Here is a 24,786-nt window from a genome sequence, read left to right on the forward strand (position 1 = left end):
ATCGGCAATTCGATGGGTGATATTAATTGTCGTTTAAATCTAATCCAATTACAAAGATGGCTAAAGCATCATTCGCTCGAGGTCCTGATAAAATTGAAAAAACATGGGATATGTCTGAAACGTCGAGTCTCAGATAATTTCGTTTCTGTTGAAAATACATGTACTACAATCAAAGACAAATCAAATTGTCTACAAGCAATGATGTCCTTTTTAACCATTATTTAACTAATTGATCCAAGATTCCTCTTTAAAAATGGTCATCGTTGATGGCCCGGTACAAGGTATATATATATATATATATATATATATATATATATATATATATATATATATATATATATATATATATATATATATATATATATATATATATATATATATTTCAAAATTTGATAAATTGAGTAGTCTTATTTTTCATATCATCTATGTTTATTAAGATGAAGGGTACATGAAAATGACGAGTTAGTGTATGCTTTCCCGTTTATTTGCCGACTCCGAATCCAGCTTGCTGCAGATAGAGAGCTTCCTGGGCGGCCTGTGCTCCTGTTTCAGCTCCATATCCTCCTTGTCCACCCTGGGACAGCAGATAGGCGCCCAGACCCCCGAGTACCAGGGCAGTGATGGCGTTGTTGTTGGATGTGGTGGTGGTGGTAGTAGTAGTGGGGGTAGCGGCTGAAAGAGGAAAAGGGTAATTATAGAAAAATATCTCTCTCTCGTAATTAATATTTGATTTTAATCATCACAATCCATGAAATACGTACTTGCGCATTGCGGTCCGCTGTAGCCAGTGTAGCAGACACACACGCTATCGTAAGTTACGCCTGTGACGGCTCCTGTGATCGTCAAATGGTCTATGAGACAGAAGCCATTGGCGGCAGCTGTACACACAGTGCTGGCTCCAGGACCGGCACCTACGGCAGGAATGGTGCATGCCCCTCCACCCAGAGCTGCTTCGGCTGCCTGAAAACCTAAATTCGTGGAAATTGACACACACTTTATCTAACTGAAGACGACGCAGAAATGACCCCAATAACCCAATATCTAGACACGGGAAGGAAATGTGAAATGTACTCACCCACGGCGACACAGAACACACAAAGGAGGACCTGGATGGAGTGCATGGCGACTGGCTGAATAATAATTTAAGTATGAATTATCTTGAAATATTCCAAACCACAAACATTATGACTTGCATATTGATAATTCTTTAGTAATCCCAACCCAATCCCGAAAAAAAGAAATCACAAAAATAACAAATTTGAATTATTCAGTATTCTACTATATATATCAGAGTCTATACACATGAGTATTCACCTTGGAGTTCCTAGGGAGTTGGACTGACTATTGAATGAACATCGGGCTTTATATAGGCAAATCTTTATTTTCAAATTACAAGATATGAAATAACTATGTGTATGAACACGATATTTTCTTCCTCAAAAGACATGCAGGCACAACGTTCCTATTGCGCAAGCACTCCTCATGTTTACACGTGCCTGGGAGAAATACTTTCCGGTCTAGTTCTAACTTCAAATATTTATAGACTACAGGTACATGGTACAGTAGATATGCCCGCATACATCTGCAGAATGATAAGTATGCTTCATATAGATATTTAGACACTTTCAGATGCCGGGATAAGGCTTGATTCTTTTTTACCATATCACTATTTTATTTTTAGAAAATTATATGACCATGAGTTATAAACAGCAACCAACTGAAATTGAAAATATCTACTGTATAACTAACATTACATGAACCTTGTCCATGTCTTCAAAAGGAGGAAAAGTTCCATCCTTTGTTCCAATATTAAAAGAATGTAGACAATGACATGGAAACGATTCATGATTTTCTGCGATTCAAATGATAATAGTTTTGAAAGATATTGTCAACAATTAACAAGGCAGGAATTATCAACATTTGTGGCCTGGGTCTCCCCAACTACCTTTCCTGTTTTTGGTTTAATCGATTGATTGTTTTGTTTTGGTTTTTTTCGGGGGGGGGGGGGGGGGGGAGGAAATTAATATATACTGTAAACAGGGAATTATTCCCCCCGTTTAATTTTCAATCATTTCACCCTCGTTGTCAGCGGGTGAATTTAAGACTTGTTGATCTTCACTGTCTAATATTAAGTAACTTAAGTAACAACTGTGACTGGGCGAATTCACAACAGAGCGAAACTGTTTGCAAGTGTAGAAGGGCGGGAAAATACACGGGACGAAAATAACCCTGTATACAGTATCTTGATTAAAATATAGACATAAAAGCAGTCATCTAAAAACACCCTACCTATTTGATGAAAGTTTTATAAATAAAGGGTCCTAAAAGTTTAATGGAAAAGGCATCTAAAAAATCCCCTATCCCCCTCCGGATAAGACATTTTGCATCTTAGCGGTTTTAACAAGTACAATGGAGTTTTACTTTTTACCCTATCTGCCCTAGATCATTGGGGTGGGGTATTATACAATTGTTTATATTATAAGTATGACAAATGCACGCTAGTTAAATGTGTAAATAATACACACTGTTGTGAAACTGCTATTCATCAATTCATCAATTATTTCCTAGGTCATTTTTGCTCCACATTTTACATTGACACAAATCTTAATATGAAAGTAATAAATATTTTTATAAGAGCCTCTTCGCTTTTTTCGGTTTTTTTGTTGTTGTTTTTTTTGCATGAAATATTAAAATTTCGTTAGTTTAAGTATCTGTTGTATGGTTGTTCGATGCTTGCTTAATATTGTCCAATCCATGGTTAAAAAGCTCATTATTGCATTAATTCGCTATATTTTCTATTTTTAAACAAATTCACTGATTTTCTTTCAATGATATAGCAAGAGGAAACCAGAAAATTTAAAAAAAAATATATTTATACTCGGGCCGTAATTGACGCATGATCAAAAGAGAAATTCCAAGGGTGTTCGAAGCATGGTGAAATCACAGTAGATATCGATAACAAAATAGTTCTGTTGAATTTCTGCTAATTTTGAATGAACATATCCTATATGCTTCATCAAATACTATAGTATATCTTTCAAATAAAACATTTTAGCAAGTTTTGCTGTGTGATTTTGTCATTTAACAGGATAAATATGCATGAATACTTTACGGTTCTCTCTCTCTCTCTCTCTCTCTCTCTCTCTCTCTCTCTCTCTCTCACGCAAACTCTTTATTTTTATCTATCTAAAAAAATTTTTCTATCTATATATTTATGCATCTGTCTGCACATGTGCATAAGCTCGTTGTCAAGAACGTAAGTCTGGCCTTAACTTAGTCCGATACTAGTGTTTACGGCCAGGCGTACGCCTCTTAGTGAAACGCAATTTACGCCGGACTAAATTTTGGCGTACGCCCCGAGGCCTAACATAAGCTTCGTCGTATCTTACGCCTTTTAGTGAAACGGGCCCCAGAGTACTACAGATCAACTTCTGTTGTTTTCCACACGTGAGGACATGTGCACTTGTGTATCTACAGCGTGAACGATAACTTTGTATATAGTCTTGATATTCCTTATTAAGTTGTTTATCCCCCCCCCCCCACCCCAATATTACTTGTGTAAATGTATATCTTTGACGTGACTCGTTAGAAAATTTATGTATGTGTTATGTTCAATCTCTATTTAGTGGAAATAAAGTATGAATGAATGAACATGTACTACAATCAAATACAAATCATATTGTCTACAACCAATGATGTCCTTTTTAACCATTATTTAACTAATTGATCCAAGATTCCTCTTTAAAAATGGTCATCGTTCATGGCCCGGTACCAGGTGTATATATATATATATATATACATGTATATATATATATATATATATATATATATATATATATATATATATATATATATATATATATATATATATATATATATATATATATATATATATATATATATATATATATAGAGGATATCTATATTGTGTGATTATATTACCCGTGTGATAAACCTTTGCTATATCAAACCAAACGGGTGATGCTTTATCAAATACTTCCGGTCCGAACTATTTTTGACACAACCCCTCGCTTCAACGTTTTCGAAGATTTGCTAGTACTTTCAACATAACTATATCTACTACAAAAATTAATATAAAATTGATTTTGTCGAAGATTTAACTTACAAATATGAAGGAAAACACGTAACTGCGTAGCACAGGCGTCGGAACCGGGGGGCAATTGTGAGTGGGGCCGGGGGGGGGGGTCCTTTTTTTGCAAAGTTATTCATAACCGTAACCACAAGACCCTTTTTTCTTGTTTGTCAAGATTTTTTAAAAAAGTTTAGCCCACTTCCAACTTTCAGTTTGCGTTGTAAAGTTTATAAAACTGCAAATTACGTTAACTATCAAGGAGTTCATCCTGACGAACGATGGAAACAGAGCGCTCTGGTTGTGTTTATATACAAGAACTTACCGAGATAATGTTTCATAAGACTTTTATTCCACCACCAGTAAGCTTCCTTATTCACTATTTTCAATTTCGAATCATAAGGCTAGCCTAGTGTTTGTTTTATTAAACATCAACAACTGTTCCTCGTTCGAGTCAATTCAAACTAACGAGCATTGGCAACTTCGTGTATGTCAAGAAATTTGATTATTCGAGTCTTCTTATCGGAATTTCCATTTAATCAAGTGAATAAGCTCTATGAAAAATTATTTAGCGCAAAAAATTATTTTAAGGTTTATTTCAGTGAAACTTTACATTAAAACAGTTAGATTTATCTCAGGAATGACGTACTTAATTGTATTGCGCAAGGTCACAATAGCCGCATAATACACAACGATGCATCATCGTTTTTAATCTTTGGAAAAAAACCAAACAATTCGGGTCACATAAGGGACTGTCTCAAAAGCTTCATAATATAAATCAAATTGTATGAGATAAATAGAACATCTATAATTGTGTGATTTCATATTTGCATTATCCAACTCGTTGAAATGGTTATATTCGCTCGGCAAGCCTCGCGAGCGAATATATACACCATTTCCAGGCACGTAGCATCGTTTTTGAAAGGGGAGGCAGACCCATCCAAAAAAATCTTGACAATTAAGCAAAAAAACAAAAAAAACAAAAAAACGAAATTTTGGTAAAGTTTTCAGAAATCTTCAACATCCTTATCCGTGGGGTGGGGGTGGGGTGGGGGGGGGGGGTGGTTGAGACTAAACTATACTTCCAAAATAAAAATTCTTCCCTACCAAACTTTTTTCCCTCCAAATCATGAAATTCCTAATCGGGGGGGGGGGGGTAACTTCAATTTGACTCCTCATTTCCTTATTTTCATATCAATTTTTTACTTACTTCCAAAAAAGGCCCACCCTGCCCCCCCCCCCCCCCCCCCTGATGCTACGTGCCTGAATTTCAACTCGTTGGATAAAGCAAATATAAAATCACACAATATAGATATCCTATATTTATCAAATATATATATTGTGTTTTCCCTCGGACTGAAATGTCACACTTTCATTGGATTAAACATGGCACATGATTGCCTTATATATCTCTATGTATGTTCTTTGAGGATTTATATTTTTATAGGCAATATGGCCGTCATTGGCAGCCGCCTTACATACTCATCTCGATATATCGTATTTTTTAACACAGGTTCAGTAAGTCCTTAAAATATTTAGAGTAGTTGCCCTTTGGAATTATTTTTAAATTAGAGTAGTTGCCCTTTGAATATTGACACATTGTTATGTCTGGAGCAGAGCAAAATGGCAGCGTCGACATTTGCTCAAATCTCTGCAGAGGTTTAAAATTGAATAGCAACAAAACATTGTAAGTATTCTGCGTGGTATTGATAATTTTTAAGAGTTTAAACGAGTTTAACTGGACGAGATGTAAGGCATCTTGTACATGGCTTTGCGTAGATCACCGCTATTTGAGAATGAATATGTCGCTTGATAGTCCTCGGGAAAACAAAACACTTATTAGGTTAGTTACTGACTCACTACAAAAATATATTGGGTTGATCAATCTCATAGACGGCTCGGCTTCGCTTCGCCCCCTATGAGATTGATCAACCCAGTATATTTCCGTAGTGAGTAACTAACCTAATAAGTAATATATATATATATATATATATATATATATATATATATATATATATATATATATATATATATATATATATATATATATATATATATATATATATATATATATTTGAAAAATTGAGTAAGTCTTATTTTTCATATCATTTATGTTTATTAAGATGAAGGCTACATGAAAATGAAAATGACGAGTTAGTGTATGCTTTCCCGTTTATTTGCCGACTCCGAATCCAGCTTGTTGCAAATAGAGAGCTTCCTGGGCGGTTTGTGCCCTTGTTTCAGCTCCATATCCTCCTTGTCCATTCTGGGACAGCAGATAGGCGCCCAGACCCCCGAGTACCAGGGCAGTGATGGCGTTGTTGTTGGATGTGGTGGTGGTGGTAGTAGTGGTGGGGTCAGCGGCTGAAAAAAGAAAGGGTAATTATAAAAAAATCTGCTTCCTTCTCTCTCTCTCTCTCTCTCTCTCTCTCTCTCTCTCTCTCTCTCTCTCTCTTTTCAATATTTTTTTCATTAAAAGTTTTACAAAATCAGTACTTACTTCCGCATACAGTTCCACTGAATCCATCATAGCAGACACACACGCCATCGAATGTTACGCCTGTGACGGCTCCTGTGATCGTCAAATGGTCTATGAGACAGAAGCCATTGTTGATAGAAGTACACGCAGTACTGGCTCCTGGACTTCCTGCTGCTGGAATGGTGCAGACTCCTCCTCCCAGTGCTGCTTGGGCTGCCTGAAAACCTAAATTCGTGGAAATTGACACACACTTTATCTTACTGAAGATACCAATGACTCAACGATGTAGAAATGATCCAATAACCAAATATCTAGACACGGCAAGGAAATGTGAAATGTACTCACCCACGGCGACACAGATCACACAAAGGAGGACCTGGATGGAGTGCATGGCGACTGGCTGAAGAATAATTTTAATATGAATTATCTTGAAATATTCCAAACCACAAACATTATGACTTGCATATTAATTTGATAATTCTTTAGTAATTCCAACCCAATCCCGAAAAAAAGAAATCACAAAAATAACAAATTTGAATTATTCAGTATTCTACTATATATATCAGAGTCTATACACATGAGTATTCACCTTGGAGTTCCTAGGGAGTTGGACTGACTATTGAATGAACATCGGGCTTTATATAGGCAAATCTTTATTTTCAAATTACAAGATATGAAATAACTATGTGTATGAACACGATATTTTCTTCCTCAAAAGACATGCAGGCACAACGTTCCTATTGCGCAAGCACTCCTCATGTTTACACGTGCCTGGGAGAAATACTTTCCGGTCTAGTTCTAATAGACTACAGGAACATGGTACAGTAGATATGCCCGCATACATCTGCAGAATGATAAGTTTGCTTCATATAGATATTTAGACACTTTCAGATGCCGGGATAAGGCTTGATTCTTTTTTACCATATCACTATTTTATTTTTAGAAAATTATATGACCATGAGTTATATTATCAAAACCGATTTGGTTTGACTTTTCCTATAGCGTCACGATCATTTCTGTCAGCTACGTCATGCATAAATTATACACGCCGCCGGTGTGAAAACTATATGATTGGTTAAATTCTGTGCTAAATCATCTTCGCTAGCCAAGGGTTTTCGGTCCACTTTGCTTCCCATAAACCCTTGGCGGATTTCATTACAAAAACTCGGTGACAAGCTCCGTTTTATGATTGGCTGCAGCTGCGAGTAGCTGATCCAATCGCAATGCTTGTAAATATAAACTTTAAAAGAAAACACATGTGTGATCTTAGGTAAAACATTCGGTGCTTTTAACAAGTTGAGACACGAGTTCTCGAGTACAGTGCCTCCCCAACGATGGTCTAACCAGATGGCTTTAAAAACCTATATATTTTACTTGGATTGACAATAGTTCTACAAACTTATCAAGGCTCGCGTGATAGCATGGGAGGTAAACATGGCGAATGCAGAAGTTGCCTATCCCGTTAGTACATACGTTCCTGCTTATGGTTATTGCTTTTAAAGGTTCAGTGAGCTCTGTTTTATTTAATTTCTTTGGTCCGCAATATTCACGACAACGATACCTGATTTTATGGCATGAAAGCTTTCATATAAATCGACGACTCTTTCACTCACGGTACAGGTCCTTACAAAACACTATGAATAAAACATTCCGTGCTTTCCTTAGTTTATAATTTAATTCGTATTTAATAGCATCGTTAATTATGTTCCGATATTCGGTAGTCATCGGCGTTCAACTTTTTCAGCTACGTCATACATAAACAATACCCGCACCTTAACTACAGTTTTTTTATTGGTGGATTCAGCTTACCGCTGATTGGCTGCTGGTTAACTAAGACTAATTAAATTATGCACGGACAGAACAACAACATATCAGAGAATGAAAAATTCACATGGGTACTCGTGACTGTCGAAATTGGGCTATTTTTCGAAAGTGTACACTTGTGATAAAACAATACATACGGTACATAACATATATAGCTGTAGCTCTGTGTATAAATTTTGGGTTAGAAAATATAAAGCTACAGTGCATACAATACTTACATGTACAAAGAACTTTACGGCAATTTGCCGCGTATAAAAATAACACTTTTTTTTTAAAATATTTACATCATACCATACCACATTTTGTGCAAATAATCCATTTAAATAATTCTTCATTTAGTTTACTACTGTTAATAATTGTAGCTTTACCCGCCCCAAAATTTCTCCTATTAAACAACCTTTAACCGTACTCGGAAAGCGGATCAAGAACTTGTATTTTTTATGTATGTAAACAAACCAGTGTTCATGTATGGAGCGGGTGATCGGGGGTTCAGAGACAGGTAAAATAAAGAAATCTGCAGTAAATGGTTTGTGGATATTTTAGTATATATATTTACACCGAAAGTGATAGGGCAACAGAAGAGAAACGAATCGGACACTTGCCTAATGAAGACGCACATGTACAAACCTCCTTGCACTCTCCACTTCCGTCTCGTTCTTTCACACCATCGTTCAATACTTTTATTGACTGTCGATTGCCGATCAAAAGGTGTAGAAATCGAGAAATTCATACCTATCACTTTGACTGGCAAGTTAGTAGGTAATACATGTGCATTATACATTTACGGTATTTACATGAAATGAACGCTTAGCACATGCAACTTTTAGATATTATATTTTTTATAACGCCGTACTCTGGACCGTAGCTTGAGGCTATGGTTTAACGCCCGTTTACACAGAGAGAGAGAGAGAGAGAGAGAGAGAGAGAGTTTAGCACAGAATTTAAACATACGGGATAGTCGATTTTGAATGAATAATATTGGGGGGAAATAAACTGTTCTGAGAAATCCTTCAGCTCTGGCATTGCATAAGCGTATACTGATAACTCGGCCTAAAAATAGGAGTTAACCAATCATATATTTCATACTATGGTGTCCGGATAGGGCCATTTGCGTTAGCGCGACATCGCGTTCAGATAAACGAGACATCGCGCTAACACACAACACGCCGTCGCGCTAACGCAACTTTGCACAACACGCCGTCGCGCTAACACACAACACGCCGTCGCGCTAACACAACTTTGCATAACACGCCGTCGCGCTAACACACAACACGCCGTCGCGCTAACACAACTTTGCACAACACGCCGTCGCGCTAACACAACTTCGCACAACACGCCGTCGCGCTAACACAACTTTGCACAACACGCCGTCGCGCTAACGCAACTTTGCAAGTTTCACAGTCTAGTAGGAAGTCGTGTCCGGAAATATAAGACTGCGCATGCTTAACCATATAATGGATGAAATTCTGGATGAGATTGGTCTTGGGAATCTTAAAGGGCTATTCGAGGACCACAAGGTAATAAAGCCGGTTAAATGTATAATTGTTATAGGCAAAATGTGTGCAAATTTTACTGACAATTTTTAAGTCTGTCCAGTCATTGAACTATTTGTATTTGATGAGGGAGCGTGGTCCGCTCATAAGGGGGATGCTTACATGTGTAAGAAAGCTAAAACTTTATATAGGCCTAACGTTAATTGAAATTTTATATCGCTTTCCGATCAAATCTCTAACATAATGAAACATAATTTATAAGCCTTCGCTGGGGCCAAAAGTTTGCCCCATTCCCATTTGCTTAAATTATACTGCTCAGACAGCCTCACTGACAGTACAGTTCCTGTTAACTTTTATGAGTGAAAAATGATTATGTGTCAATGAAGATATCTTAGATATTTTCCCTTTTATCGATTTCAACTGTATTTCTTTAACAGGTGTGTGTATTTTTATCAAAAATCATCAAAAAGTGATGGAAGCAATAACATTGGACAGACTTTAGTGCTCAGACAGCCTCTGTTTAGTAACAATAACGACTAGGCCTAACCGTACGTTAGGCATCCCCCCCCCCCTCCATTTCACGGTATAATTTTCTTGGAAAAATAAAAAAATATGAAATAGTATATTATCCATACTTTATTTGTTTAAAATCACTCTAAAAACAACTGTAAATAGTAAATAAGCCAACTTTCAATCCGAATTTCCCCTGTCATATGCGAATACATGTCATCAATCATTAAACAGGGTAGACTTTAGTTAAACATTAACTGGCAAGATTGGTATATAGCTCACATCATTTCCATATGTTACAGTCAAAACACATTGAGATTGCGTGGCAATGAAATGGGCAGCTGAACAGTACAATATGAAACGGATGTGTGAGAAATTTTTTTTTTACATATATTGGATTAACTAATTGAAATTCATTTTGGTTCCGGTTGTTATAAGTTGATTGTTATTCTCATAGACATAGCTGCAAATCAGTATAGCTAATGCAGACAGAATTGTTTTATCGGGAAGATAAATAATTAGATTTCAGATTTAATACTTTACTTTGCAACGTAATATAATAAATAAGAATAAATATACCCATTTGTGTAAATGAAATTATATATAGTTATGGATTTAATTTCACTCAACTTTATAGGTTTTTTCGACAGCATATCAATATAAATATTATAGTTCTGTATATAGATAATATGTACAATCAAATCTTTACAGAGCAACTTACAAGAAAATTAATTTGATATCATTAGATAAATGACCAAAGTTTTGATAAAATTTATTGAAATTGGTAGATTGTATGGCAATCTCAAGAGCATATGGCTCAGTCACCAGGTCATGGGCATTAGTCCAGTAATCGAAAGGTTGCTGGTTCAAACCCCACTGTGGTCACTTGATGTTGTGCACTTAGACAAGGCACTTTATCTACATTGTCTCGTCCACCCAGCTGAAATTAGGTATTGAATTACTCTGGGGGTAATTTACATGTACCTGCGATGGACTGGTGTCCCATGCAGGGGGGAGTCAATTACTCTCATCCGCTTAGCACCACGGGATAATCACTGCATGGCCCTATGTGCCTTCATGGCAAGGAAAAAGATTTAACTCAACATTGCAACCTAAAATCGGATGATTTTGAACTTTATAGGCCTATATTGCAATAACTGTAATTTTTGCATATATTCTATTTAACTTAACTGATATATATGTCATTGATATATTTCTCAATCACATTAATTAAAATTTTACTAAATAATAATCAATTCAAAAAGCTGATCGAAGTGGGTTGAAAGTTAACTTCCTTAGAATCCTATCTGTAATTTCAATCCAATTAAATGTCCCTTAAGGCATATTAACTGTTTTTACTGTAAAAGATATAGAAATGACCTAGGCTGTATATTTCCAATCTTTCTTCTTCAATCATTCATGACCTTGTAATTGATCTTCAAGTTAAAAGGTATAATCAAAAGAATTTATAGAAAAATCTTTGTAATGCATATAAGTTTATGCTTTAGTTTCATTTGATCATTAATAATTATGGTAATTTAAAACATGTGTACAGAATTTTTTATGATTCGGGTTCGGAGTGCACTAGGAGACATTTGCTTTAATTAATGTAATGCTCTTAGAATGCTTTTTATAGGAATTGCAGTAATATACAACAAAGTGATCAAATTTTAAGGTGACACAGTTATCAAAAGTAATTATTTAAAAAGGTGATCATGTGATTCAGATCTGTTCCTATATTAATAATGATAAACATTTTACATTTCTCTTGAAATTGTCAATTGCAAGTAAATGTTCATACACTGTTAGTATTATATTGAGTTGATAAGTCATAATTTAACATAAATATATCTTTTTTGAAGTAAATGACACAAGAAGACTAGAAAGTGAATAAAATATTGTACATTTAAATATTCTGGATACTTGTGGATGTTATTAAACTTTTTGACAAATTTTATAAAATGCAGACAATTTGATATTAATTAATGTATGTCAGTGTAAATAACTCTTTTTTCAAAGATGAAGTAAAGTAACGTGGAGGATGCTCTTATTTTTATGTGTCTGTTCAGACAAAAATTAATGTGGATATTTCATGAAATTGTTTTGGATTTTCAGGTTGGGCCTAAGGAAGTAGTAAACCTGACTGATGCCGAGTTTGAAAAGCTGGGAGTTGTAAATTTTGGGGATAGGGCGCGCCTTAGAAACCGTTGCCGAACAGTTATGAAATGTACGTATATATATAGATGTTAGATATTATACTCAAGCATTTAAAACTTAAATCTTTATTTTTGCAGAACTATAACTCACTCTTGTATAATGAGAAGATGTGATATATAAATATATATGTGTGTGTGTATGTGTGACTACGTGTGAGTGTGTGGGAATTAATATAATTAGAAATGAACCTTGTACTTTATTCTTGTTATTTGCTTAGATCAATGCTGTATTAAGTTATTGTAACTATTTTGAATTGTTATTGTAGTGCCAGACTCTCCTACACTAATTAAATTACGAGAATTGAGTTCTCGTAGAACTTTCCAAAAGAGACAATCGGCAAGATCAAGGGTTTCAACCAGCAGACGGGTACATGTAGGCTGGATGAATAAAAAACGAAAAAATTCAGTATATTCAAGGGTTACTGGAGGAAAGGAAGTAATTGACATAGAGAAAAACACAACGTTACCAGAAATGCTCGAAAAATTTTTGGAGCTGTATTTTCCTGATGGGGAAAATAAGAATCAAGGGCCTTTAACAGATTACATGTATTACATTGGAAATTATGCTGGTGCAAAGATAAAAGACGTTTTGAGTAATGGAGACCCCTTCACCTTAGAAGGCTATTACAGTGAAATCCGAACATACCCAATAAGATTGTACCTATATACTTCATGTAAATCAATAGGGGATGAAGATCCTATCATCAGTGAAAAATCAACAGTAAGTGAATTTAGAGACGCATTTAGTTATTTATGATTTTTAAATATAAAATGATGAAAGTGGGCGAACATGTCCTTATGAAATTAACTTTTTGATAGGTCAAATCTAGCTGCAGGTCTGTTTTTTCGTGCGCCGTAAATTGCAGTTTTTTACTATGGGAGGCACCATAGCTCCTAGGTCGTCAATCCAAATCTTTTTTAGACCAGGAGCTACATACCTGCAGCTAAGGTCAAATCCCAATGACAAGTTTTTCAATTTTTTCTACCATTTAAGTTATTTCTTATTCAGGGAGAACCTCAGAAGAAAATCAAATTCAGTAAAGAAAATGATGAAAAAGTTCAGGTAGCATATAATTTGTTCAGCTATTTAATTTTAATGCAACATGTGCAAATTGACTCTCTAGCCATGCAAATGTGTTGTGCAGTTTGTTTGACCTGCGCTGAAAGCTCAAGTGAGCTTTTCTGATCAAAATTTGTCAATTGTCTGTCGTTGGTGTTGGCATTGTTGTTGTAAACTTTTCACATTTTCATCTTCTTCTCCAGAACCACCAGGCAAATTTCAACCAAACTAGGCACAAAACATCACTGGGTGAAGGGGATTCATTGAAATGAAGGGCCACATCCTCTTTAAAGGGGAGATAATTTAAAATGATTGAAAATTTGTTGGCATTTTTCAAAAATCTTCTTCTCAAAAACTATTAGGCCAGAAAAGCTGTAACTTGTATGGAAGCATCCTCAGGTAGTGTAGATTCAAGTTTGTTCAAATCATGGTCACCAAAGGTAGGGTGGGGTCACAAGGGGGGAGGGCTTAATTTTTAAATAGGAATATATAGAGAAAATCTTTAAAAATCTTCATTAAAAAAAAACCTATAAGGCCAGAAAAGCTCAAATTTGTGTGGAGGCATCCTCAAATAGTGTAGATTCAAGTTTGTTTAAATCATGGTCCGCAGGGGTAGGACGAGGCCATAATGGTACGGTGGGATAAATTTTTACATAGGAATTTATGGAGAAAATCTTTAAAAAAAATATTCTGGGAAAGTTTTCAGTCCAAAAAGCAGTAACTTGTTTGTAAGCACAGGTTGTGCAGATTAAAGTTTGACCAAACCATGATTCCCTAGAGAAAAGTTGGACCACAAGTGGAGGGGGGATTATATAGGAATAGAGAAAAATCTTCTTACATGTACAACTACAAAAGGGGCTTGGTATTTACCACATAAATATGTGGATAAAAATTGGCAGATTTTAAAAAAAAATTGAGCAAGATCTACTCTACTTAGTTGTTAAGATATTTTGATTTTGATACTGTAATGCTAATTTGATCAGAGTTAAGGCTATATTGTTGCTCAGGTGAGCGATGTGGCCCCTGGGCCTCTTGTTTTTACCTTTATTCCTTAAGAATGGATTCTTGTCATATATTTCTTGCGTTCACCATTTTTTGTTGCCAGATTTTTGATTTTTTAAATGCAGGTCATAAATTAAGGTTCCTTCACACAACTTGATAAATGTTATCAAAACAAATATACCGGTTTGTAAAATGGAAAGATATAATATTCCTTTATGCATACAACTTGAAAATAAAAGAAAAAAATCATTTATTTTTTTTTTGTTGTGAAAAATGTGAAATTGAAAAACTTAGTGCAAGTCAACTAAAAAAAAGCTAAAATATTTATTAAAAAGCTCCTGCTGGACTTGAACCCAGTACCTGCAGATTGGCACTGCAGTCAGATGACTTACATACTGAGCTACAAAGTAAGACACTCAAATTGATCAATATTTTAGCCAGAACAATACTTTGAATTTGCTATGTTGTGATGTACTTGCAAAAAAGTACTGGTCACAGGGTGTGGAGGAACCTTAAGACAATGTATAATATTTTGGCATAAAAAAGTTTGGTGTAATCAGCCTTGATTTTCTACCAATGTCATTTGAAAGTCACTCCTATAAATATAAGTACTTTTACATCTAGAAAAGTGTTTAATTTTATGCATATGCATAAATTCCTAGGTCTGAACAAAAATTCACCACAAGACTTAATTGATCTTAATTATTTAATTTAAATATGGAATGAAAAGTTATAAATTAACTAATATTAATATAGGATGCAAGTGATGATGACTTTGAACCACTGCCAAAACTTGTTCTGAAAAAGTCCAAGAAAAGGAAACCATCTGGTGACGTTCGAGACAAAAAGGTGTGTTTTACTGAAGAACATTATCATTGACAAAACCGGTATATACTTCTAAAGAGTTGGATGGACATCACCATTTTAAAACCATATATTCAGAATTCTAACCTCCAGGAAAAGAAACACTTTTTATGTATAATACAAAAATACAGGAAAATATTCAAATTTAAAGCTTATAATAATTCTTTACTAAATTTTAATAGCAAGTTAATTTAATAGAAAAATCACAATCAAAATGTTTAAATTGATCAAATTGTTTGAATTATTTGACCATCCAACCTCCTTAGATGTAAATGCCGGTAATTTTGTTTAAATAACTCTTGTAGCTCAACTTAATTAATTTTGGGGAGCTTAAGGTTGTCCGCTCCTCAGCCCTAATTAAAGTATGTTGATCATCTTTAATAAAACTGTTATTTATCCTTCATATGTTATGTATGATAAAATAGAAAGAAATGTATTTGTTGTATCCAGACATTTTACAAACTTAATATAACAAATTTTCTAGGTTGGATATACCATTAAAAATACAAAAGGTTCATTGGCAGAGAATAAAGGTTAAAAGTTTACATGATGCATAGAAGGCTTGATTTACCCATGCACAATCTTTATATTGTGGATATTTAGTGAGTCATGTCCTCTGCGATACCACTGAGCCATGGCTTTGTTGACTGTGTAGGTATATAAAACATGCAAGTTTTTCCATATAAAAACAAAATTTATTGTATGAACAAACAATTTCCAGATATTTTAGAGTTATCGAACATAGCTGAGGGGCGGATAACGTGATGATGCGAAGTACACTGGGCATTTGGTATCAGCACAGTTTAATTTTTTGGAGCTAGACTATTTCCATACCTTAGTACGCCATACATAGATCAGAGCTAGATTATAGACGCTGATGCATCTTAAGTTTCATAGAATAAGTCAATCATGATTTAGATAATGAGCCATTTTTATCCAATATTTTCTTAATAAATAACCAGGTTAACCATTTTGGATTAGATTAAACTTATGGATCAAGCTAGAGTACAATATGCAAACCTAAAGCACTTGGGGTAAAACTTAAATTTTATAAAGATATGTCCTGAACATATGCTTACATAGCACTTAACGCTGATTGGTCCGATTTTTTGGTTATCACAGTATCAAATAATTTTCCATACAAAGCAATTATCTTAGAAAGTTATAGACTTTCTCCTATTTAAACCAGCAGAATCGGTCTCCTTTAAAAGTTAAAAATATTCAAAGTACAGTGTAAATGAAATAAATTCTGTTTGGGAAAACGAATAAACAAACCAAAATGCATCATGGGAATGTTTAGAAAAGGGAACTGTTTGGTTACGTCATCCGAATGATTGGGTAATTATTCAACCCGCATGGTATGCAAACTTGTAAACAAAGCAAACTTCAGAAACTTGTAAACAAAGCAAACTTCAGAAATATTAGCAAACAAAATAAACAGGTTAAAAATAATTTTAATTTGCCGGAACATTACAACCTTTACTTATAGCGATGTCAAAGTTGTAATACAACCATACCCGTACGTCTCGACGTCAGGGGCGAATTGAAACATGAGGCGAAATAATGTGATACCCTTTTATGTTAACAAATTTTGTACATATTTTCTTTTTTATTGAAATTTGGCCAGGAAAACTACTGTAATGCCTATTATTGTACACATACTTAGCATAAACATCGTTTAAAAGCTTGCACAAAATTTGACATAAATCGGAGCAAGCAGCTTTAAGATTTATATACCTATGCAACTTGTATGTATGTGGTGAAAATTAGTTATTTTATTAGAAATATTTTGAAATGTCATGCAAATAATGCAAAATAAATGTGTTAAAAAGAAGCATCACTAATCAGAGTCATTTAGTCAATCATTCCTCATCACATATATAATTACATGCTTTTATACATGAATGCACCTCCCACAATTAATATCTGAGCATTTGTTACATTTGAATCATCTCACATGTATTATATTTTATTAGGTCGTCACTAAAATTTTATTTTGTGTATTAACTTACAGGTTGAAAAATTGGATCAGCCCCAATGTTCTCATGAGGCAGATTTAAGAACCCCAACGGTAAGAAATATTTATTAAAAGAATATTTTACAGACACAATTAACATACGGTAAATACTTTCAGCTACTAGCTGGCATTTAAGTTGATAAAGAACATTTTCTGAAAGAACTGGGTACGCTAAGTATAACATATCGGCCCTGTTGAAATGTGAAAAATCAAACACATGCCATTGATATCTTTAATATGTTCGCCGGAATAATTCATTTAGGACATCTAATGTATGAAAATAACTTTTGTTTGCTAAAATTCACGTGCGTTTGGTAATTGTAAAATCCGAAACCGGACCTTGTTTACGGATTTTGTAACATATATGGGTTTTTGTAATGTTTGATTTGATATTTCTATAAGGCTGCATCTGAGTACATGTACCAAAATTTCAGAATAGGACAATTTTAGACTGCTTATTAACATAAAAACGGAAAAAATTATGTACAAGATTGTGGCCACTTTTGTTTTTTGTTATTTTCTATTTTCAAGATGAACAAAAATAGATGTTTTCATTGATCAGCTAAAACGTAAGATGAGTTTCTTTAATATGACCACGCCTAAATAAATACTTAAAAGTAAAAATCGACTTAAGTTGACAAATGATTTAAATTTAAGAAAAATAAAACTGTTCCATGAAGAAATTGGAGTATTTTTATTAGTTTATTAGTCCTTAGAAACAATGTATTTAAATTACTCACAATTACATACCGTGTATTGCAGATAAAATGGTCAACATTGTTTTGTAGTAAAAACAAATATACAATTATATTGATGTCATGATGGATACAAGAAGAAATATTATTTAAAAAACCTCAACATTTCTTATAATTTAATTGCTATTTAATGAACATGAAGTTATCTGTGTGCCCTTGTACTCTACATAAATGACGTAACAAGTGTAAACAAATGACGTCATAAAGTAGCTGAGAGAGAGAGTTTGTACAGACACATTTAAAATTTCAAAACCGCTTTATTATCAAATCAGAAGTCAGATTCAAGACACGATATTTGTGTAGTCATCTTTATATTTGGTACAACGTTATCAGATATTTATACTAGTAAATCAGACATTGAATGTTTGCAATCCTGTTGAAGTAATTAAATCAACTAAAAAAACTATTTTCACAAGAAAAAATAATAGTGATCATATTGCTATGTGCATTGTGGGCAAGTTTATATAAGATTATAGGAGTTGACACTGTTACTGATTTCTATATAATCACCGATAAATCTGGAGCGGGAAAAAATACCCTTTCAATTTTTCAAAAATCCGTCAAACTATAGATAATGTAATCGTGCAGTTTTTAATTTTTACCTCAACTAAAAAGCTCTTACAGTAACTTTGAAAGCAAGATGTTCATATGCATCAAACATTTAAATTGATTTGTTTATTATCATGCTTTTAGATAAAAAAAAAAATCAACTACCCGGTACATTGATTTTAAATACAGTTTGCCCATCGTCTCTGTACGTTAATCTTGTACATTGAGCGTTGACAGGGGTGCAACCGAAACTTGCGTAACACGACCTCTGGTGAGAGAATGCAAACTATTATGATGATAATGTATAAAATTATATAACATGAAACAAAATTAATTTCTTACTGCAAAAGGCAAAGAAGTAATGGATAAAATATGTCTTTTTTACATTATACCAGCACATCCTTTCAGTAATTATTATTTGAAGAACGTTTTCAATACATTTCATGATGTCATGACATTATTGGTTAACTGAATAGCTATAAACAATGATATGTTTAGATAACTTTTATATGAAAACCGTAGAAGATATTTTCAAAAATCAAACTGTTTTGAAACTGGTCAATTCCCCAAATATTTCACTTAAAATTTCATTAACTTTGAAAACAGGGCCGATTTTGCTGTTTATCGTACCCAGTTCTTAGAAATTATATTGTAGCTTATTAATTCTTCATTGTTGATTTTAATTTTGCATCTACTATATCCATATTAATATATTGATCTTTCCAGTTTGATATGTCACCGTTTGCTCATTATTATTATTAAATTATGAGTTTATTACATTATTTGATATGTGTTCAATTTTTACAGACAGAAGAACTGGATTGCAAAAGTTTACCAGAAATACATGTACCATCTGATTCAGGAACCCCAACAGTAATTAATTTATAAATGAAATAATAATTTCAAGATACTATAGCTGAATTGCTACATTTATATATATGCACTAAACCAATCATTAATTAATAATGTTTTTAATAATGAGTATTACATTGGTTTTTGTTTTTTTTAGGTCATTTTCAAAAGAGATGCCACTGATAATGTTTTACCCCAGAGTAATACGTAAGTAGACCTGTCATACCGGTAAATACTAACTTAATATTGTCATTTTCAGGTTCCATCTCAGCATAGACCTGAAAAATGTAGCATTTTCAAAATATCAGGTGGTTTTTTTTTAATTCTTTTTATATATACATAACCATAATCCTGTGGGTTTTTTTTTGTTGCTTGTCAAGATTGCTGATAAGTTTAGCACCCCCCCCCCACTTTCAATTTGCTTCCAACACCACTGAATATTAATAATTGGCTGCCTAAGTAATGGTTCTACCTATGTACATGTAGCAATACTCTTAGAATACTTGTTTATCATAAGGGGCTTTAACATATTCCATACCATTTCAACATGAGATAACCCTTTAACTAATAAATATCATAAAAATTTATTTTATGATCTTTAGCAGTGCACACAAGCCTTTAAATACAGCAATTCTCAATTTTACAAAAATATTGACGGTGAGGTACATGTACTTTATTTGGATACATGTTAATTAATATTCACACATGACAGGTATTTGTGACATTGAAAAACTGGTCTATTTTTTTGTATTCTATTTCAGGAATGTAACAGCTGAAGAAATTCTTAGACAACTCAGAGAGAATATAAAAACTGATGGGAAAAAAAATGTGATTAACGTAGATAGAAACAATGTATTGGGCACAAAAGAATCATTTAAAAGAGAAAAATTCATGGCTGAACATCCATTATTTGTACGATTCTCAGGGGAAAAGGGAATTGATGATGGGGGTCCATCAAGGGAATTTATGAGAATTATAATACAAGCAGTGTCAGAGTCTTCTATTTTCGAAGGCGAGTCCAGAAGAAAGATGCTTTTGCAAAACCTGCTAGGTAATTTAATTTTGATATTTCATTTTTAGCTCACCTGCACTGAAAGCTCTAGTGAGCTTTTGATTATAGTCATATTTTATCTGTTGTTTGTCTGTATAAATTTTTAAAATTTTTTTACTTCCTTTCAAAAACCATGACCAATTTCAACCAAACCTAACACAAAGCATCCTTGTGAAGGGGGTTCAATTTTTTAAAATAAGGACCATGTCCTCTTATATGGGGAGATAATTAGTAAATGATATTTTCTTTGAAATTTTATAAAATCTTCTGAAGACCATTTGGCCAGGAATGTTGAAACTTATCATTACTTATGTGTAATCATCTTCAGGGAGTGTAGATTCAAGTTTGATTTCAACAGTTTAGAATCTACACTACATAAGAATGCTTCCACATAAGTTCTAACTTTCTTGGCCAAATACCAGGTATGGTTTTTAATTAGAAGATTTTTAAAGATTTTCCCAAAGATTTCAAGAGTACAGGTAGTTGGAAATTGTTGCTCAGGTGAGCATGGCCTCTTGGCCTCTTGTTAAAAATGACTTGCTGAGGCAACTGAGTGTTTTGTTTCAATTGTAACCATATTACTTGTGCTGCTCAGGTGATCAATGCGGCCACTGGACTTCTTATTTCTTTCATTTTTCTTATTTAAGCTGAAGAGAATGGTGATTATGAAACATATGGGAAAATAATAGCCTATTGCTTGGTTCATGGTGGACCAGCACCCACCTTTATGTCAGAGTTTTTGTTTGGGCTTTTAGCCTATGGTCCTGATTCAGCAGACCCTACCATTGATGACATTGTTGATGATGAATATAAACAACAAGTTCAGAAGGTATTTTTAATAGATGAAAGCCAAATGATTACATGTATAATATTATTATATTTTATGCCCCATTTGATAAAAAGGTGTATAATATTTTGCACCTGTTGGTCTTTTGGTCAGTATATATATGCAGGTTGATTGGTTAATTTATCAATTAATATCCTGTCTTAAAAACCATTTGCTGGACAGCCATCAATCTTGGTACTAAGGTACATGTATCCCCAGAGGAGTAGGAGATTCCTACTTAATTTGAGGTCACAATGTCAATGTTCATACTATATTCTGGACATTATAAGGAATTTTAAGATATTGTCTGCTAATTTTCTGTAGAAAAAAACCCCTTATAGCATGTCTGTTCAATAGCTTGTGAAAATATTGACCCTTTTAACTTCAATATTACTAATTAGGAGTAGGGGGAGTATATATGTTTCTTACAGATTTTTTCTTTGTTTCAGATTGAAATATCTACAGATATTTCGTCTTTTTTTGATGCTGTGGATCCAATGAGACCCCTTTTGGATTATATTGGTGCTCTTCCATTGGCAGTACCAAAAAAGAAAAATGAGCTTGTGCATGCTTTATGTAGACACATTGCTGTCACAAGGATTGAGAAGTCACTTAAACAGTGAGTTGACATATTGTTGAATAGCTTTGTAACTCACCTGTGCAAGGTGAAAATCAGGAAATATCAAAAATAGAATACTCAAGTTATTGAATCTCATAAAAGCAGTGCTTTAAGGTCAGACGACACGTTCCTCAATTTTATATTTTTTCCAGGAATATGTAATTGATTTACTACTACTTTGACAACTTTTCTTACAAAAAGTATACCTTACCTGAATAAGGCATTTCTGCAAGATGCTAGAGTATGCAATTTCCTATACAATCTTCTTGAAAATACACTTGAATTGCTGATACAAAAATATTTGGCATATAGGGAAAATTCACTATGTTGGAGCTCCACCTCGGCCGGGGCTTGAACTAAAGACCTATGGAATCTACTCTCCTAGCAGTGAGTGGCCACCGCTCTAACCACTCGGCCATCTTAGGCATGTACATATCAAAAAATAAAATTTTAATCATTATAAAAATGATTATAAATAATAATAATAATTTCGTTGGAATTCTTTATTAAGAGGAGAATATACAAAAAGATGCTCGAGGAACGTGTCTGACCTTAACAAGAATCATTGATACATGTAGTTGTAAATGACAAATTGAATAGTTTTGAATGGAGTGGGAATGTGAATTTTATTAGATTTGTGAAGTAAATTTTATATAGGAAAATGAGGTTTTAGTTGTTTACATTATTAGGATAAATAATGAGATTGTGTTAAATAGATTGGAAAAAACATACCAATTTACCTTTCTGGTACTGCCGATGTGATAACTCAAGTAAATGATTACTTGTAGACAACTCTTAATTAAGAGCATATGTTAGTGCTACTACACTCCATTCTTATTTTAACCAATTAAAAATTTAACTTTATTATGTGTGCAAAGTGTAATTGTAGGTCTCCAAAAAAGTCCCACTGCATACTATAGATTAAAAAGATATTTAAAATATATGACTGTATACTAGTAGTTTTTGCATAATTTTTTCTCACCAATAATCAATGTAAAATTAATGGTCTAGATAAACCAAGGATTAGTTGTATCGTATCTTTCGTCAATTACAGAAAATTTATCAGAAATGAAACATAAACTTATAATGTCCACAAAAACTTGTTTTACAGGTTCACTAAAGGTCTAAAATGCCTTGGTGTACTTGACAGGATCAGAAATTATCCTGATGCCATGAGAGGGCTCTTTGTCCATAAAAGTGATCTTGTTGTTGATGCGGTGGAAATGGACAACATGTTTGTTGTTGAATTTTCTGAGGAAGGCAGTAACAAATATATTAATGAATTAAGAATACAGACTTACTGGAGAGATTATTTACTTGAAATAGAAGGTATCTGGTATCTATTATCTTACAATTCAGACTTTTTGTGCGAGATTGTATGCATAAATGTGAATTATTAATTAATAATTAAGGGTCCTCGATCAACACCTTTGTGAAAATATTTTCAAATTGTCATGAACTTATTTAATCTTTTAAGATATGCATATACATGTATGTATGAAATTGAAAAATTACTGAAAATAATGCAACATATAAACAGTCTGTATTAAATTACAAACATGACTTTCAAAAGCATTTATCAGTTCATACATGTATAAACAAACTCTAAATCTGTGAGTCAGTAGTCTCAATGCCAAATCAACAGAGCTTTGAAATTAGACATGACGTAAATTATATCAGTAAATATAAATCTCACATTGCTTATATGTACCATTATAGGTATGAAAATTTAAAAAAAAAAGAAAAAAAGTTATGATTTCTGTCTGTGTAGCTGCATGTATTTTTTTTATTTTGTAGATACACCTGACAAATTCAAATCCATCTTGGTATTTGTAACTGGTTTGGATTCGGTCCCCCCTTTAGGGTTTTCTCCACCACTGAAATTGAAGTTTCGTCATCCAGAAGCAGATGAAAACTTCAGTGTTTTTGCTACCCCTTACGCAAACACATGCTTCAACACTTTGAGCATTCCTGTCACCGAAACATACAATGCATTCAAAGAAGTCATGGACAATGCACTAGATTTGGGATGTTTATTTACAGATCATTAAGAGATGTTGGGTGATATATATTCCCATGTATAATTCACAGATTAGAGTTAAGATACTAACAATATAAGAGCACGCTAGTGCATGCATGCATGCAAGTATAATTAAGGTCTTCCGTTTCCAACGGAAGACCTTTCTATTATTGTGCGGGTTAAGATTATTCTTATTTTTCTTTTTTTTTTTTTTCTTCCTAGACGCGAACTTTGAGGCTTCATATCGTGCTCATTTCTGAATGGATTTTGCTCAAATTTTCAGGGCTAATGGACTTTACAAAACACTATCTTCATCAATTCATGAAAGTTAGAATTCCCTTTCCGTTAACGAGTTATTCCCCTTTTAAAAATTTTTAGGGCCTTTGGTTTCCAGACAAAGGCTCCGAGACTATGATAGCAGGGAATGGGAATCCAACGAATTTGAATAACAAAGACATTGAAGTTGTATACATCGGTTTTTGTTTTTGGATTACGTTCCTTATTTAGGAAAAGGTAGGGGGTCAAAAAACAGGATTCCAAAAAGTGCAAAAATTTAGAC

At 33.7% G+C, this 24,786-nt stretch overlaps 3 protein-coding genes across 7 annotated transcripts; 1 reads left to right on the top strand and 2 right to left on the bottom strand.

The window, feature by feature from the left end:
* Window positions 1-480: 480 nt before the first annotated feature.
* LOC105322588 (uncharacterized) lies at window positions 481-1,214 on the bottom strand. The gene is made up of 3 exons (XM_011421402.4): window positions 1,076-1,214; window positions 762-968; window positions 481-672 (listed from the first exon to the last, which is right to left on the bottom strand). The coding sequence occupies exons 1-3, from the start codon at window positions 1,119-1,121 to the stop codon at window positions 482-484; spliced, it is 444 nt and encodes a 147-aa protein (XP_011419704.3). The 5' UTR covers window positions 1,122-1,214; the 3' UTR covers window position 481.
* Window positions 1,215-6,205: 4,991 nt separating this feature from the next.
* LOC117689753 (uncharacterized) lies at window positions 6,206-7,164 on the bottom strand. The gene is made up of 4 exons (XM_066068928.1): window positions 7,145-7,164; window positions 6,915-6,969; window positions 6,591-6,794; window positions 6,206-6,454 (listed from the first exon to the last, which is right to left on the bottom strand). Exons 2-4 carry the CDS (start codon window positions 6,958-6,960, stop codon window positions 6,264-6,266), a joined length of 441 nt encoding a protein of 146 aa, XP_065925000.1. The 5' UTR covers window positions 6,961-6,969; window positions 7,145-7,164; the 3' UTR covers window positions 6,206-6,263.
* A 2,311-nt stretch (window positions 7,165-9,475) lies between these two features.
* Window positions 9,476-24,355, top strand: LOC105334301 (G2/M phase-specific E3 ubiquitin-protein ligase). 5 transcript variants are annotated; one of them, XM_066068923.1, is made up of 13 exons: window positions 9,476-9,910; window positions 12,512-12,623; window positions 12,879-13,333; window positions 13,622-13,675; window positions 15,431-15,523; window positions 17,553-17,609; window positions 19,667-19,732; window positions 19,869-19,918; window positions 20,473-20,762; window positions 21,410-21,591; window positions 22,038-22,207; window positions 23,319-23,536; window positions 24,005-24,355. In XM_066068923.1, the coding sequence occupies exons 1-13, from the start codon at window positions 9,833-9,835 to the stop codon at window positions 24,256-24,258; spliced, it is 2,079 nt and encodes a 692-aa protein (XP_065924995.1). In that variant the 5' UTR covers window positions 9,476-9,832; the 3' UTR covers window positions 24,259-24,355. The 5 variants fall into 5 exon arrangements, with proteins under 5 accessions (XP_065924995.1, XP_065924996.1, XP_065924997.1 ...); XM_066068924.1 differs by having other exon boundaries at window positions 23,358-23,536; XM_066068926.1 differs by lacking the exon at window positions 9,476-9,910 and adding an exon at window positions 10,494-10,764.
* The last annotated feature ends 431 nt before the right edge of the window (window positions 24,356-24,786 follow it).

The sequence above is a fragment of the Magallana gigas genome, chromosome 8 (genome assembly GCF_963853765.1).
Source record: "Magallana gigas chromosome 8, xbMagGiga1.1, whole genome shotgun sequence".
Taxonomy (NCBI): domain Eukaryota; kingdom Metazoa; phylum Mollusca; class Bivalvia; order Ostreida; family Ostreidae; genus Magallana; species Magallana gigas.